At 33.0% G+C, this 17062-nt stretch overlaps 1 protein-coding gene across 1 annotated transcript; it reads left to right on the top strand.

Annotated features, from left to right (window-relative positions):
- The first annotated feature begins 8837 nt into the window (after positions 1-8837).
- On the top strand, positions 8838-10189 carry LOC104847447 (elongation factor 1-alpha 1-like). The gene is given in 2 exon segments (XM_033768048.1): positions 8838-9753; positions 9756-10189. Coding segments are annotated over 2 exon segments (1350 nt in total).
- Positions 10190-17062: the final 6873 nt, after the last annotated feature.

Below are 17062 nucleotides of genomic sequence, written 5' to 3'. Positions count from 1 at the left end.
TATGCGACTGTGAGTCTTATATTATATATCGTATTAAAATTTTAGGCCTCATATTTTGTTCATTACCATAATATATTATAAATTTGCTACTGGCTTTGGGAAATTTCATTTAGTTAAAAATTGTCTTGCTATATCAAAATGTTTTTCCAAGCCCAGCAATTGAACATAGCCTATTGCTTGTTTTTCAGCTCCTTTATATCTGGAATTTTGCATCTTACATTTATAGGTAATTTCAGATTACTTGTCCAATTTCTACTTCCCCAGTAAAAACTGGACCCTGTGCAGTCTCAGTGATTAACTCCCCTGGCTTTTTCTTGAGCTGAACAATGTGGAGGACTAATCCAGGCCTTTCAGGTTCACTTTGTTCAATGAAGTGCTTGCGCCCTTGACTCCATGCTCAGTAAGTATTAAGTTCAATCTCAGATATTAGGTCCTGATTTGGGCAAATGTACTTCAGGTAAAATTATTGTTAGATATTGAGACATAATGGGAAAATAAGAAGTTTATATATAAATGTTAATAAAATGTTTCCTCTTAGCAAAATATTTTTTCAAGGGATAAGTATTGCAAAGTATTTCTTTTTCCCAAGAGATGTTTGTTGAATAATAGTGACAAGTTTATCAATCATAGTATAATCTAGAGCTATTTCCACACTTACTGCTAAGAATATTTTTTGCAAGCTTCAATCAAAAAAAGCAATACAAGGGCTGGGTATTTAGCTCAGTGGTTCCGCCCCCTGCCTTGCAAGCTCAAGGGTCTGAGTTTGATTGCTGGTACAAAGTAATAATAATAATAATAGTAATAATAATAATAATAATAATAATAATTATTATTATTATAAAGCAATACACAGTTTTAGTTTAAAGAGGGCAGTTCAGCTTGGACTGATGACACACACCTGAAATCTTCACAACTGTGAAGGCTCAAGAAGGACAAAAAGTTCACTCCAACTTGGCAATTTAGCCACTTATCAAGACAGTCTCAAAAGTAAAAAGAAATAAAAGAGGGCTGGTGGTGTAGCTCAGTGTGAGCATCCTAGGTTCAATTCTCAACACTGGAAAAATAAAAATAGAAAGAAGAGAGATAACATGAGTCATCACTATTATTCAGAACCTCTCTGTCGCACACCTTTAGCCCCAACTGTCTGCATGGTCCTCATTCTTGAGGAACAGGCACAGAGGTATAGCAGAAAATATGAAAGTCAAGATCTTCTACAATATAAAGTAGATAATCTCCCAGGTAAGTTTTATCAAGAGAGTATACATTTATACTGCTTCTGTAATTTTTTTCAATACATAAAAATCTTTATTTTAGGATTAACTCTCCATAAGAACATAAACCAGCCAAAATGTCAAATTTTGAATCATTCAACAATAACAATTTCCCATAAACAAAAAATAGCTGATAAACTGATTTGTTAAAGACCAATTTTTTAATTAATTGAATAATCTTAAGTGGAAATTAAAAATCTTTTCCAAATAATTTCTTAGTCCATAAAAACTTTTACTCAAATGAAGACTTCTGTGCTCTTTTATATATACCATATAAAATCAATTTATTATCAATCCCACAGTTTTAAATGTTTTATTCTATATGAATCTATTCAAAGACACTGGATTCATCCATTCAAAAACCACATCTTCTTTATCCTACCCTGGAAAATAAAATTTAAATTGATACCAACCAATAAATACCTGTCAAAAAGCAATCATGAATCAAAAGTTAAGAGTTCACTTGCAACTGCTTTTTAAAATTTTTATTTTATTACTACATGTTTGCTGTATATGAGCTACTCACATTGGTGAGTAGATACAAATGCATAACATGGATTTTTTTTCTTTTTCTTTTAATCTCTTCCTTTCCTACCCACCTCCCTTTCTAAATCCCCTTTCCCCATTTTTATTCATGGTGCTGTTATTTTTTCATAGCTCATGTTTAGGACAAATAATGTTTCCCTTCATTGTGAGTATTTGGTACCTACTCATGGCATACTTTAACTGTGTCTTTAAAAGATGAATTGGAGTTGAGGCTGTTTGAGGGGTAAACTTTATCTTGGGTGCCATCTAGTGGACTAGTTGTTAATGCTGTTGTTTAAAATTGAAGCTGAAATGGATAAAGCAGCTTGCAAGTTGCCAGTTTAACAGACCATATATAACATTTGTGCAAGAATAATAAGCATCTGTTGGAAAATACCCACACATAAGCAGAAAAATTACTTAAGCAACAAAGCAAATTAGATAAATCTTTTAAGAATTCTGAAAAGAAAAATTTCTTAATTTAAAATTTATAAATATGTTAAAATATATTGCTGGAAAATATTTTAATATTTCTAAGAGCTGTTATTAGTAAAAATTATCATATTTATGAACAAAATATATGTGTGTGCATATTTTCTACACATTTTAACCTTCAAATTACTCTCTTGTTTCTTTTTAAACTTCTTTTTCTAGGTTAAGAAGTTAAATCATTTTTTCAGAAACACTCTCTCACTATATACCGCCTTTTGTGGTACAAAAACACAGTGTCTTCTGTCAATATCATGTATTTTCTTGTTTATTTTATTTCATTAGTACATGTTTGTAATTAATGTTTATAATCATCTTGGGGAGTGGACACATGTACATATTACAGTTTTTCTTAATCAATTTCCCCTTTCTTTCCCTCTCCCTCCTCCTCTGATTTTCCAATCAGCTTTTTAATTCTTGTTTATAGTATTTGTCTTTGCAGATGTTATGCCTCATAATATTCATGTTGATTAGGGTTATTAATTTCCTGTACATGGCATGTATTTATACATCTCATTTCCCCTTTGTTTCCCTTTTACCTCTCCTTGTTCCATTCTACCATCTCCCAATTGTGCATTATCTGTCCCCTTGTCCCTTTGTATCCATCTTTGTTCATTTTTTTTGCTTGTACTTTGCCTCACTCAAATGAGGGAGAACATGTGTTATTCAAGCTTGTGTATCTGATGTATTTCACACAACATTATGTTTTCCAGATGCATCTATTTTCCTATAAATTCTTCAAATTTGTCATTCTTCGTAACCAAGTAGTATTCACACACACACACACACACACACACACACACACATGTATATCACACTTTGTTTATCTAGTTATCTGTTGATGGGTATTCAGGCTAATTCTAGGATTTAGCTATTAGTAATTGTGCTTCTATTAACATTGGCAAACAAGTATTGCTGTAATATGACCACTTAAGCTCTTTGGGGATGATACCTAGCAGAGGGATAGGTTGGTCATATGGAATTTATTTTATTCATTTGGGAACTCTCCATATCAATTTCTATAATGGTTCTATTGGTTTGCATTCCCACCAAAAATGTAGAAAATTTCCCCTTTTTTTTTTTGCACAACCATGTCAACATTTGTTATTGTTTGATTTCCTAATGATTGTCATTCTTTATGCAGTAAAATGGAATCCTTTTTGTTGTTTTAAACTACAGTTCTCTAATAGCCAGAGATATTGAATGTTTTTTAATTTACCTGTGGACAATTTATATTGCTTGAGGTTTCTGTTCATTTTTCTGGCCCATTTCTTGATTGGGTCTTTATTTTTAAGAGTTTTAGTATTTTTTAGTTCTTTATACATTATAAATATTTGTCTTCTGTCTGAGGAATAGGGGAACTGTTTTTCTCATTCTGTGCATTATCTCTTTATAGCTTTTTTTTCCATAGAGAAGCTTTTTAGTCTGATATAATCCCATTTGTTGCTTCTTGCTGCTATTTCCCTTATGACTGAGGTTCTATTTAGAAAATCTTTTCCTACTCCTATGTCTTCAAATGTTTCACATATTTTATCTCTCAGGGGATTTAATGTTTTGTTTTAATATTTAGATCTTTGATCCATTTTGATTTAAATATAGTATGGTGAGAGACAAAGGTCCTGTTTCATCTTCTACAAACAGATAACTAGTTTTCCTAGCACTACTTGTTAAGCAGACTATCTTTCTTCCAATGTGTGATTTTGGATTCTTTGTCACAGTTCAAATAGTTGAATATATATATATTGGAAGGTTTCTGTATCTTCAGTACTGTTCCACTGATCCACATATCTGCTTTTGTTCCAGTACCAGTGCTGTTTTTATCACTATTCCCTTGTAGTATAGCTTGAAGTCAGATATTGCTATGCCAGTTGCTTTTCTCTTGTTGTCCCAAATTACTTTTGCTATTCAGAGTTAATTTTAGAATTGTTTTCCTAGATCTCAGAAGTATGAGTTGGCATTTTGATTGGAACTGCATAGAACCTGTATGGAAGTTTGGGGAGAATGGCCATTATGACAATCTTGGTTTTCTCTATTCAGGAGCAAGGGATCTCTTTTCTATTTTCTAATGTCCTGTTCACAATTCTTCTTTAGAGTACTGTAGTTTTCTTTGTAGAAATCTTTCACTTCTTTGGTTGGTTTAATTCCTAAGTATTTTATTTTAATTGAAGTGAATGTGAATGGTGTTGATTCAATAATTTCCTTTATTTTCCATTCATTGTTGGCAGACAGAAATGCTAATGATTTTTGTGTGTTGATCATGTATCCCACCACTTTGTGGAAATTCGTTATTAATTCTAAGAGTTTCTTCATGGAATTTTTTGGATATTCCATGTAGAGTAATTTTCAAATAATGATAATTTGAATTCTTCCTTTCCTGTATGTATCATTTTTGTGTATTTATCTTGCCTTATTGTTTTAGATAATGTTTTAAGTACTACACTGAATAGCAGAGGTTATAGTGGAAACCTGTCTTGTTTCTAATTCTAGGGAGAATGCTTTTAGTTATTCCCATTTACTATGATACTGGCAATATCATATTCAGATATGGTACTTTTAAACCTGTTTTCTTCAAGGTTTTCATCATGAAGTGTTGTCGGGTTTCGGCAAAAGCCCTTTTCTGCATATATTTATATAATCATATGATTTTTTTGACAGTGCTCCGTTTTATGTGATGTATTATATTTATAGACTTATGTATGTTGAACCATCCTTACATCTCTGGGATAAAACCTAGTTGATCTTGGTGTATAAGCTTTTTAAAATATGCTCCATTTTAATTGCTAATATTTTTGTTTAGGATTTTTTCATCTATGCTCATTAAAGAGATTGGTTTATAGTTCCCTTTTTAGTTAGGTTTTTATTTGGTTTGGGGATCAGGGTGATAGTGGCTTCAATAAATGAATTTAAGAGCACACTGTCCCTTTCAATTTCTTCGAACAGTTTGAGGAGTATTGGTAATATAATATCCTTAAAGATTTTATAGAATTCATCTACGAATCTATAAGGTCATAAGCTTTTATTAGGTGGTAGATTCTTTATTACTGAGTCAATTTCATTGCTTCTGATTGTATCATTATGTATATTTGTGGCTGCTTGCATTAGTTTTGGTAGATTTTATTCCTTCAAAATTTGTGAACTTGTTGGAATATATTTTTTCAAAGTAGTCACTATCTTCTGGATTTTCACAGTGTCTTGCTACGTCAGCTTTGTCATTTTTGTAAGTCTTTTCTCTCTCTTGGAGAATTTTTCTAAGGGTTGGTCTCTTTTATTTATTCTTTCAAATAACCAGCTCCTCACTTCATTGCTTTGTTTTATAACATTTTTGTGTCTTTCATTAATTTCTATTCTCACATTTGTACTTTCTTTAGTTTCAGTTTGGGACTGGTTTATTATCATTTCTCAAGTATCTGAAGGTTTATTAGGTTATTTATTTGGGCTTGCTCTGTTTTCCTAATGTGCACATGATTTGCAATAATTTTTTCTCTTAAAACTGCTTTAAAAGTGTAATAAAAGTTTTGTTGAGTTGTGCAGTCATTGTCATTAACTTTCAAAATTTTAAAAATTTCTTTGATTTCTTCTGTGACTCATTGTTTGTTTAGGAGTATGCTGTTAGTTTCCCAAGAGATTCTACCTTTTCCAAATTTTCTTCTGTCAATGATTTCTACTTTCATTGCACAGTGGTCAGGTAATATGCATGGGGTAATTTCCATACATTTATATTTACTTAAACAGGCCTTGTGGACTAGTATGTGTTCTATTTTGGAAAAGGTACCATGTGCTGTTGAAAAGAATGTGTACTCTGCTATGGATGGTTGGACTACTCTGTATATATCTAAGTCCATGTTCAAGGATATGTTTCAGCTCTTAAAATTTTTTCAGTTTTTGGTTTAGTTGATCTGTCTCTTTTAAATACCCTACTAAGATTGTGTTAATGTTTAGTTGATCTTTTAATTTTAGCAGTAATTTGTAAATAAAGGTAGGTGCTCCAATATTAAAATCATATATGTTTGGGAATGTTATCTCTTCTTGTTGGATTGTTCCTTTAATTAGTGTGTAGTGACCTTTTTTGTCTTTTCTAATGCTGTGTCTGATATTAAAATTGCCACCCTTGATAGTATTCTGAGTCCTGGTGCATGAAATGTTATTTTTCGATTCTTTAATTTTAAGACTATGAGTATCTTTATGGATTAGATGGGTTTCTTAAATGAAACGGATTGTTGGATTCCATTTTGGTCCAGTCTGTCAGTGTGTGTCTTTTGATAGGAGAGCTGAGGTGGTTAATATTGATTGATATTACTAAGATATGTTGGCTCTTTACTATTTTTGTCTCTTTTATCTCTTAGTATATCACTTTCTTTATTTTCTTTTTTTTATTTTATTTATCCACTGACCTTACTTCTTTCCTCTGTGTTTCTAGGTGTGTCTAATCCTATGTTTCTGTTGAAAATATTCTTGGTATTTTCTCTAGAGCTGGTATAGAACTCATAAATCTTCTGAACTTGTCATTTTCATGGAAATATCTTATTTCCCCATCTGTTTTGAAGGATAGCTTTGCTAGAGAGGCTAATCTAGGTTGGAAATTATTTGTTTTACAGGCTTGACCTGCTTTACTCCATGCTCTTCTGGACTCGAGGATTTGTCCTGATCAGTCTGTTGTGATTTGAATTGGTTTACCTTTATGTATGATTGTTTTGTTTTCCTCTGTCTGCCTTTAAAATTATGTTATTTTTTCTGTGCACATGCAAACATACAGATAATATTGCTTGGTGAAGTTCTTTCATCATAATTACTTCATGTTCTAAAAGCATCACTTACTTATTCTTTTAAATGTTTTCTTATATTTGAGAAATTTTCTTTGATAATTTCTATAAGCATGTTGGTGAATCCATCTGTGTAGTTTTCTAGAATTTGTTTAAGTCTGATTAGGATTAGATTAGTTTTTTTTGTTACCTACTAGCTGCTAGATATATTAATATCATATTAGATATTAGATTAGATATTAGATAAAATATTATGAAATATTTTCCCAGTATTCCTATACTATCATTTTAATATTATTTAAAATAGTCCTACTATTTATGACTCCTCACCATTGAATTTCTAATTAATTTTTTTGACTTTAAGGCCCCGTTGATCTTACTTTGTTCTTAATGTTTACCTATTTCCTTTAAAATCATAGTTTATGTATAGATGAGATACTATTTGTACTTGATCTTCTGTATGCCCTAACACCACTTTGTATAATTGTCTCACAGTTCTGCTCTTTGTTTGCCTTTTGCAGTTCTGTTCATCTCCTCCAAATCTTCCTTCTATGTCACCCAGTTCATGTTCCCTTTTTGTCTTCTAAATTGTACTGCATTGTTCTTACCAGCTTAATTCTTTCTTTGTCTTTTTTAGTGTTTGCCACTAATCCTAATGATTCTTAACAAGAAAATTTTGTAATCTCTTATTGTTTTTGAAATAAAACCTTTGTATCTCTAGGCAGTGTTTATTCATTTGACATATTAACTTTCTTTCTGTTTCTAAGGATATAATTGAGTAATCCAAAATATAATTTTATTACTTTAGTTTAAAAATATTTACTTTCATCAAAGATTTCTTTCACTAGCTTTCTCATCATTTTTATGGAGCTGAAAAGCATTTACTCATTTCTACTACATGTTTTGTTTTAGTCTAAGTTATGTGATGTAATGAAGAAAACTAAGTCATTCTTTATAATTTCAATCATTAGTGTGATTAGATTACTATTTGTGAAACAAAAAAATGTCAAAATAAAGTGATAACATTTTGTAGTGTTAACCTAAGTGTAACAAATTCAGAGACAGTAGAGAATAATTAGGAAAGAATTTGTGTAAATTCAAACTTGCTTGCTATTTTTTCCTGCAGAATGTTCTGAGGATATAAATCAAACATGAGACAAAAGTGAGGAGATGTATAATGTTTGGAAGAAATACAGTTTAATGAAAAAATGGAGTAAAATACTAAAGTATACACTGGAGAGCTAAAAAGGTACAAAATCACAAATGTTGGAGTTTTAAAACTGAAGTGAATTAATTCATTTTATTTTAACTGATATAAGAAAATCTAAGTATTATATATATATGTATTAATAAAAATGTGATATTTTGATACATGTATAAACTTCGAATCATGTTAAGCATATCAATTTTGATAAGCATCAATCATTTGTTATAGTATAAATATTCAGAATCATTTATTTTAGCTCTTTGGAATCTACAGTACATTTTTACTATCTAAATTTACTGTACAACATCACACAAAGCTCCTTGCTTCTATCTGTGATATAGTATACACTGATAAAACTTTCCCCATCCATCCATCCTTTCTCCTCTTCCCAGGCTCTAGTAATCATCATTCTACATTGAATTTCTATGAATACCAACATTTTTAGATTCAATATATGATTGATATTTTGTGATACTTGTCTTTTTATGTGTAGCTTACTTAGCATGATACAATGGCTTTTTCTTTGCAACAGGTTTGCGATGAGAGCACAGATGTAGTTAAAACCACCACTGAATCAAAGCCAACATGGGAAAGCAAAAAACTCATATCAATATCATTGTCATGAGACACATGAATGTGGGCAAGTCTACCACTACCGGCTGTCTGATCTACAAATGTCATAGCAATGACAAAAGAACCATTGGAAAGTTTGAGAAGGAGGCTGCTGAGATGGGGCAGGGTTCCTTCAAGTACGCCTGGGTCTTAGATCAAATGAAAGCTGAGCATGAGGGTGATATCACCCTTGACAACTATCGCCCTGTGACTCTCACTGATGCTCTGATACACAGAGAATTTAACAAAAATATGATTACAGGCACATCTCAGGCTGATTATGCTGTCCTGTTTGTTGCTGCTGGTGTTGGTAAATTGGAACTTGGTATCTTCAAGAACAGGAAAACCCGTAAGAATGCCCTTCAGGCTGTGAAACAACTAATTGTTGGTGTTAACAAACTGGACTCCACTGAACCAGTCTACAGCAAGAAGAGATATAAGGAAATTGTTAAGGAAGTCAGCACCTACATGAAGAAAAATGGCTACAATCCTGACACAGTAGCTTTTGTGCCAATTTCTGGTTGGAATGGTGACAACATGCTGAACCCAAGAGCTAACATGCTTTGGTTCAAGGGATGAAAGGTCACTCATAAAGATGACAATGACAGTAGAACCACACTGCTTGAAGCTTTGGATTGCATCCTACCACCCACTTGCCCAACTGACAAGCCTCTGTGGCTGCCCCTCCAGGATATCTACAAAATTGGTGGTATCAGTACCATCCCTGTGGGGCAAGTGGAGACTGGAGTTCTCAAATCTGGCATGGTGGTCACCTTCCCATCAGTAAATGTTACAACTGAAGTAAGGTTTGTTGAAATGTACCATGAGGCTTCCAGTGAAGCTCTTCCTGGTGACAATGTGGGCTTCAATGTCAAGAATGTGTCTGTCAAAATGTTCAACATGGCAACATTGCTGGTGACAGCAAAAATGACCCACCAGTGGAAGCAGCTGGTTTCACTGCTCAGGTGATTATGCTGAACCAGCCAGGCCAGATCAGTGTTGACTGTGTACCTGAACTGGGTTGCCACACAGCACACATAACTTGCAAGTTTGTTGAGCTGAAACAAAATATTGATCATCAGTCAGGTAAGAAGCTAGAAGATGGCCCCAAATTATTGAAATCTGGTGATGCTGCCATCAATGACAAGGTTTCGAGCAAGCCCACGTGTGTCAGCAGCTTCTCTGACTATCCACGTTGGGATCATTTTGTCATTCAAGATTTGAGCCAGACAGTTGCTGTGGGTGTCATCAAAGCAGTGGAGAAGAAGGCTGCTAGAGCAAGCAAGGTCATCAAGTCTTCCCAGAAAGCTTAGGAAGCTAAATGAATATTGGCCCTAATACCTGCTACCCAGTCTCAACCAGTGGTGGAAGACTGGCCTCAACTGTTTTTCCCAATTGGCTATTTAAGTTTAATAGTAAGAGAATGGTTGTGCTGGGGATTTAGCTCTGTGGTGCTGCCACCTCTCTTGCAAGCACAAGGACCTAAGTTTGATCCTTGGGACCAAAAAAACCCAACCAACCAACCAACCAAACAAATAAATAAAAAAACTGGTTAATGATAACAATGAATCATAAAACCTTCAGAAAAGGAGAATATTTTGTGGACAATTTTATGTGTGTGTGTGTGTGTGTGTGAGAGAGAGAGAGAGAGAGAGAGAGAGAGAGAGAGAGAGGAGTTATTGATTTTTAAAATTAAAACTTTTTAGTGGAAACAATTTGACCAAAAATCTGTCACAGAATTTTGAGACTCATTAAAACAAAGTTTAATGATTTTTAAAATGTTGTAATTATCTCAAGTTCTATGTATGTACTCCCAATAGCAAGATTTTATTCTTTTTGATGGTTAAATAATATTCCATGGTGCATATGTACCACCTATTCTTCAGCTATGGACTTTTAGGGAAATGAATCCTTAGGTTGCTTATCTTTCTTAATTGTTGTGACTAACGTTGCATTGAACATAAGAATGTTGATGTCTCTTGACATTTTGATTTAATTTCCTTTGTAAGTGGGATTGCTAGATCATAGGATTGTTCATATTTATATTCGATGAACTTCCATATGATTTTCCATAGTGGTTATACTAACTCATATTCCTATCAACAGTATTCAAAACTTCACTCTTCTCTGAATTATCTCTAAACTTTGTCATTTATAGTCTTTTTACTAGAGGCCATTCTTATTGGAGTGAGGTGATATTTCATTGTTCTTTTGATTTTCTTTTTCCTAATGATTAGGAATATTGAGCATTTTTCATATTTCTGTTGGCTGTTTGTATGTATTTTGAGAAATGTCTATTTCTCATTTCTTAGTTGGGTTATTTACATAAGTATCTTAGATATTTTCTCATTGCTGTGACAAAATTCTAGCATCCATAATTTAAAGGAGGAGAGGTTTATTTTGGCTCCTGATTTCAGTCCATGGTAGGCTGGATCTAGGCAGAAATGCCATGTTGGAAGTGTCTGGGTAGATGACAGCTGCTCATCCCATAGAAGCTCAGATAGAGAGCTAGAAAGGAAGAGTCAAGGACCCTTTCATGTCATCTCCCAGGGACTGCCTCTTCTGAGAAGGCATTTAGTGCCCCCATTAACCAAATCACCTTCCAAAGCCCTATCTCGGAACACAAGAGACTCTTGGGGAACATTCTAATTCTAAACCATAGGAGCAACATTCTTTGAAAAAACTATAGAGCTTCTGAGTTAATTAGCCCTCACCAATAGTAAAATATCAAATGATAGAAAGATAGATGTGGTTATCAGAGAAGTACCTTTGAGCTGATAGAACAGTTCTACAATTAGACGATGGCTACCTCGATTGGTACACATGAGAAATTTGCATACAACTCAAAACACACATTTGTGCACATGTAAATTTGGTTCAATCGAAATGAATTTCATGTACAACAATGTCAATTTCCTAACTGTAATATAATACTACTTCTAAAATATTACCACTAGAAATATATTACCACTGGAAAAACTGAGGCATACAGGGACACTTTCTGCATTATTTTTATAACTGCTTGTACACATATAAGTATTTTAACATATTATATATACAATAGGTACAAATTTAGGTAAACAGTAATGCAAAAACACAAAATGGGAAGTAGAAGCAAAGGAGATGGAAGAAGACAAGGATGGGGATAAAATGGAAATTATACCAATTAAATGAAAATAAAGTTTATAATATTTTAAAAATATAAAAAGTATACTAAAAAGAATCAACAAAAGTAAAATTTGAAAAGCTTATAACAATAAAATCCTGTCAAGATGATCAAGAAGTAAAATACTTAGAACTCAGTTAACAGTGAAAAATGGGAATATTGTGATATATTCTAAATGTGGTGAAGTAATGTGTGATACCACACATAAAAGAAACAATTCAGACAAAACTGTATCCAAAATGATTCAAGATTTTTTAAGGAATCTGAATAATTTTATGAAAGAATTGATTTCATATCTTTAAATCTTTTACATATAAAACTATGATCAGGAGGCTTCAAAAGTTAATCCAAGTAATCATTTAATAAAAAGTAACAAAATATAACAAATTCAAGAATATAAAACATTCAAGGATATAAAATAATCACTAAAATCTACTTTAATTGATGAGTATGATTCATACAGACTCTGACAATGACATAATAAAAGATCTTAATCCTACTATCTTCACATGAATGTTGTTTAGGTTATTAGTTGCACTAAAATAAAAATTTAATCTGCTTTCTACGTGAGACTGTAAATAAATAAATAATAGTAAAATGTTATTCTTTAGAATATCAATTTAAGGCAGGAAAATAAAGCATGGAAGTATTTCATAAAATCAAATTCAAGTAAAAACCATAATTTATTTCTGCTTTTTTTGTGTGCCAGGGACATGGGAAATATTTCATAAAATCAAATTCAAGTAAAAACAATAATTTATTTCTGCTTTTTTTTTTTTTTTTTGGTGCCAGGGATTGAAGTCAGGACTTTGTGCTTGCAAAGCAGGCAGCAGAACCACTGAGCTAAATCCCTGGCCCAAAAGTCCACATTTCTAATCAATGATTTAAGTTGGAATTAAAAATTTCTTAGTGGAATGTGGGTTATGGATATTAAAATTCAATCAGTGACAGGAACCTTGTGTACTATTGTCCAATAACTGGTTCTGGAAGTGAGTAGCATAGATTTTAGGGACTGAAAACACGAAATCTCTATGTTTCCAGAGAACAATTATCAATTTTCACAATTAATTATTTTATTAATTATCTCTCTTCCAGCCTTTATTATTTTAGAAAAGTCCCAATTACTTATTAAATGGCAGGCACAATGGAATATACCCGTGAAAAATATTTTTATTTCTAATTCATTTTATCTCTTTCCTTCCCTGTATCATGCCTGATATTATACATTTTTTCACTAGACTGAGAGATCTTTCCTATCTTTAGGGTACACTGGGGAAGAATGGTGTGGAAAAAAAAGAGAAAATAACAATCTTTTTATAAGTTTCTTGCTTCCAGGACTAAAATCTCCTCTCTGAAGAAAGTTTGCTTTCATGAAAGGGATTAGAGCAAGCCTTTCACCTTCCAGGGCTCCATGGGATGATTCCTGTGCTTTCAGGGTCTTAATATTATTTGTATGTGTTGTGTTCTGGTCACTGGTTATATTTGTCTAAATCTCCACCATGTGTCAATAGATTTTCAAGTGATTTTTTATTTCATTAGCAACCATTCCCACCTATAATTAAAAAATCATTTATCAAGATTACTTTTAAACCTAGCTTTCCTGTTCTATTACCTCTGGGTCCCTAGCTGAAAAATCACAGTGCAGAAAACCTCATGCTTGTCTTCACATTGCCCAAGTTCTTCTTGAGCACCTTCCCTCGTGTGAATCGGATTGTTTGTTTAAATCGCTGCCACAAATGAATCCTGTAAAACTAAGTTTAGATATTTTTTTTGCTTGTTTTATTTACCAAATAAAAAGAAAGAAAAAAATGGAATGGGCATTCATCTCTTGCTGACACCACAACAGCCATGTTATTTTTTAAAATTTCTAAAACTTTATTTCTAAAAATAAAAATTTTATTTCTAAAAATATTTATGTAGTTCTGGGGAGTAACTCCAGAACCTTGGTAATATTGTGCATGTGACATACACAAATTAAGTTACTTTACTCATTCCAAATCTGAGAACAAATAATTTAGCAATCAGAACTATAACCCTTTCAATAAGGTTGTTGAAATGACCCAAACTGCAATGATTTTCCTTTTTCACAAATAAGCAAAACATGAGTATAGACATCACAGACATCAGTTTTTATCTTTGAACTCATCTCTCTTGTTTAACGTAATCAATAGTGATTCTGACAAAGGAAAACAAATTATTAAATTTTAGGAGATACAATGCTGTAGACAGAGTGCTGTAGATATTTCAGCAAAATATCTAAAAAAATACAATTAAATTCAGTGAAATGAAGATATCTTTTTACATTGTGAAACATAATAAATTCTAACCAGGGTTCTGAAAAAGGGGAAAGAGTCTCAGAATGGGGACCAGCAGATACCATACAGCATACTACTTATCAAGTTCAATTGAGTGGAGTGCATTATTTCCTTTCTTTAATGTATTCATGTGTTTTTCTGAAATTTATAGTGAGAGGAAATATCACATAAATTTGGAGGAAGCTTCTCCTGAGAGACAGATATTCCAGATTCAACTCTCTCATCTCCCAGGATTATAATCTTCTCCAGTTACTTATAATATTTCTCTGCTTCACTGAATATCTCATGCAGTAAATAAAAATAAATAAATCAAATATTCCAAAACACTTGTAGGAATCTCTCACTCCTATTCATTTCCTCTCTCTTTCTGCAACTTTTGCAGTAACATTCCTATCCGCTATTGTTTTGGATGTGGTTTAAATGTGCCCCCAGAAATTCACATGCTGCAATGTTTGTCCTCCATGCAGTGATGTGAGAGGCGGGGAAGCTTTAAGAGGCGGGGCCCAGCGGAATGATTAGGTCTCTGGGGACACCGCTCCTGAAAAGGATTACCGTAATTCTCCTGATCCAACTATTATGTAACACAACAATGACATCTCTCTCTCTCTATTTTTATGTCTTTCTGTTCTTTGCTTCTTTTGTCTCAATTATAGATTTTACTGGTTCATCAAAATTGCACATATTTACTGCATACTTATTGTAATCTTGGCTTTCTAAGGAATACATGGATCAGGGATCCTAATCTCGGACTTCAAGAGGCAGTTTCCTGGGGGTGTTCTTGGAGAAAAGACTGAATGAACACTGGGGGATAGAGTAGGGAGTAAAGGAGAGAGAAGACAGCACGTCCAGAAAACACATTGGCTGAGATACAACTACGTGTGATTAAGTGAAGAGGGTGGCAAGCAATGACCTGGAAAAAGAGAATGTGAAAAGTTTAGAGGTGAGAGAACCTATTCTGAGTTTGTGAGCCCTAAAGATATCCAAAAGGCTTAAAATTTTGAATGCTATTAGTAGGCAATCAGGGATGAGGGGGATAAAGAACAAAGGAACAGCTTGTACAAATCTACTACTGCCCAATCATTCAGACATTTTTTCCACCATTTTAAGACATTAACATTTTATTTTAAAAGGTGAGAGATTTATATGATCTGGAGAGAAACAAGTGCTCGAGATTTTATTTTAAAAATAATATGAAAAACTGAAGTGTTTCCAAAGTCATCACTGTGTCTGACTCAAGTTACTGAAACCCTTTACTAATTTATTTTATTCCTTCCAGTCAGACAGAGTGATAAATATCCGGGCAGTGTTGCTCTGCTGTTTCATAGTTTTCGGCAATGAGCAGGGTCAAAATCTTCTGTCCTATGGAAACAGTGCATACTAAACATCTTGTCTCTGGTCTTTCCCACTCAGGACTTGAACCACTGGAGGAGGCTTATCTAACCAGTGTATCAATATGCAGCTCAATGTCTGAAACATGGTCGTTGCTCAAATTTAATAAAGAATTTAATCATGAGGGATGATTAAAATTTGAATAACAGACGTGAATTAAATACCTCTGAGCCTTTTCAAAGGCCATAATCATACAATGCAAACTGTTCATTACTAAAGTTTGGTCCCTGGGTCAACAACATCAACATGGCCTATGAAATTATTAAAAAGGTAAACACATAAGGCTCTCAGCAGGCCCACTGAGTCGGATTCTGGGAAGGTCCAGAGATCTGTGCATTAATAGGCCTTCTAGGTGACTCCAGTGTCCCCAGACGTGCCTGACAGCTCTGTATCACTGATGACTCTGTAGGGATGAATTTATTTTGTGTCATAAAAATACCAAAACTATAAAACTGCTGGGCATTATTGATAGGATACTAACATTATTCATTCTTCAAGGTATAGTATATGATGCTTCTTCTGGTGCTAATTGGAATGTTTTCTGTGTGTTCAATAAATAATTTGTTTTTTTTTAAATTGCTCTCTCTTATTATTCTGTATAAAAACCTTCAGTCTGAGATCAACAGCTGGTAAAGATTAAGAAGCTGCTGATTTAACTCCATCATTTATTGAACTAGCCATGCAAATGAATTGAGATATTTGTGATAGAGCATTTTGGAGCTATTAATTGGCAACAAAATTCAGATAAAGAATTTAAAATGACAATGTGGGGCTCAGAGGGTAGGAAAAAAAAGGTTTCTTTTATTGACTCGCATTCTTTTGACATCTGGATCCTCTAGTCAGACATAACAGAAACCATAACAATGATTTTATTTTTCCATAACTAGTTAGCAGTACTTTGGGCTGCAGTTGCTGCCTTTGTTTGCTCTTTTTACTCATTTACACATTATGACTTCTTGTCTTCTCAACTGTATAATGAACACTGCATAGAAAGATAAATACATTAAGATTAATTAGAACCAACAGAGTCATTGAAAACAACGGTCAACATTGTGTTATAAATTCCTGCTTCACAATGATTAAATCAATTAGATAATGTTCACACTTTGAAGGCTTTTAAAATACCACCAATAAAAGCATTTAAAGTTTCTGTCTATATTCGTGATTATGAATCATACCAAAACCAACAATAACAATACCATATATATTTCATTCTGCATATTGTCCTATATTTAAAAATACTAAACTATGTTGCCTTAAATTAGATTTTATTTGATATTTTAACCAAGAATAAGGAATTATAAAGTATAGTCATTCACAAATCACCT

This window comes from Fukomys damarensis, unplaced genomic scaffold, assembly GCF_012274545.1.
Source record: "Fukomys damarensis isolate Sample0158 unplaced genomic scaffold, DMR_v1.0_HiC HiC_scaffold_24, whole genome shotgun sequence".
Taxonomy (NCBI): domain Eukaryota; kingdom Metazoa; phylum Chordata; class Mammalia; order Rodentia; family Bathyergidae; genus Fukomys; species Fukomys damarensis.
The sequence above is the reverse complement of the archived record's forward strand: the minus strand, read 5'-3'. Positions and strand labels throughout refer to the sequence as shown.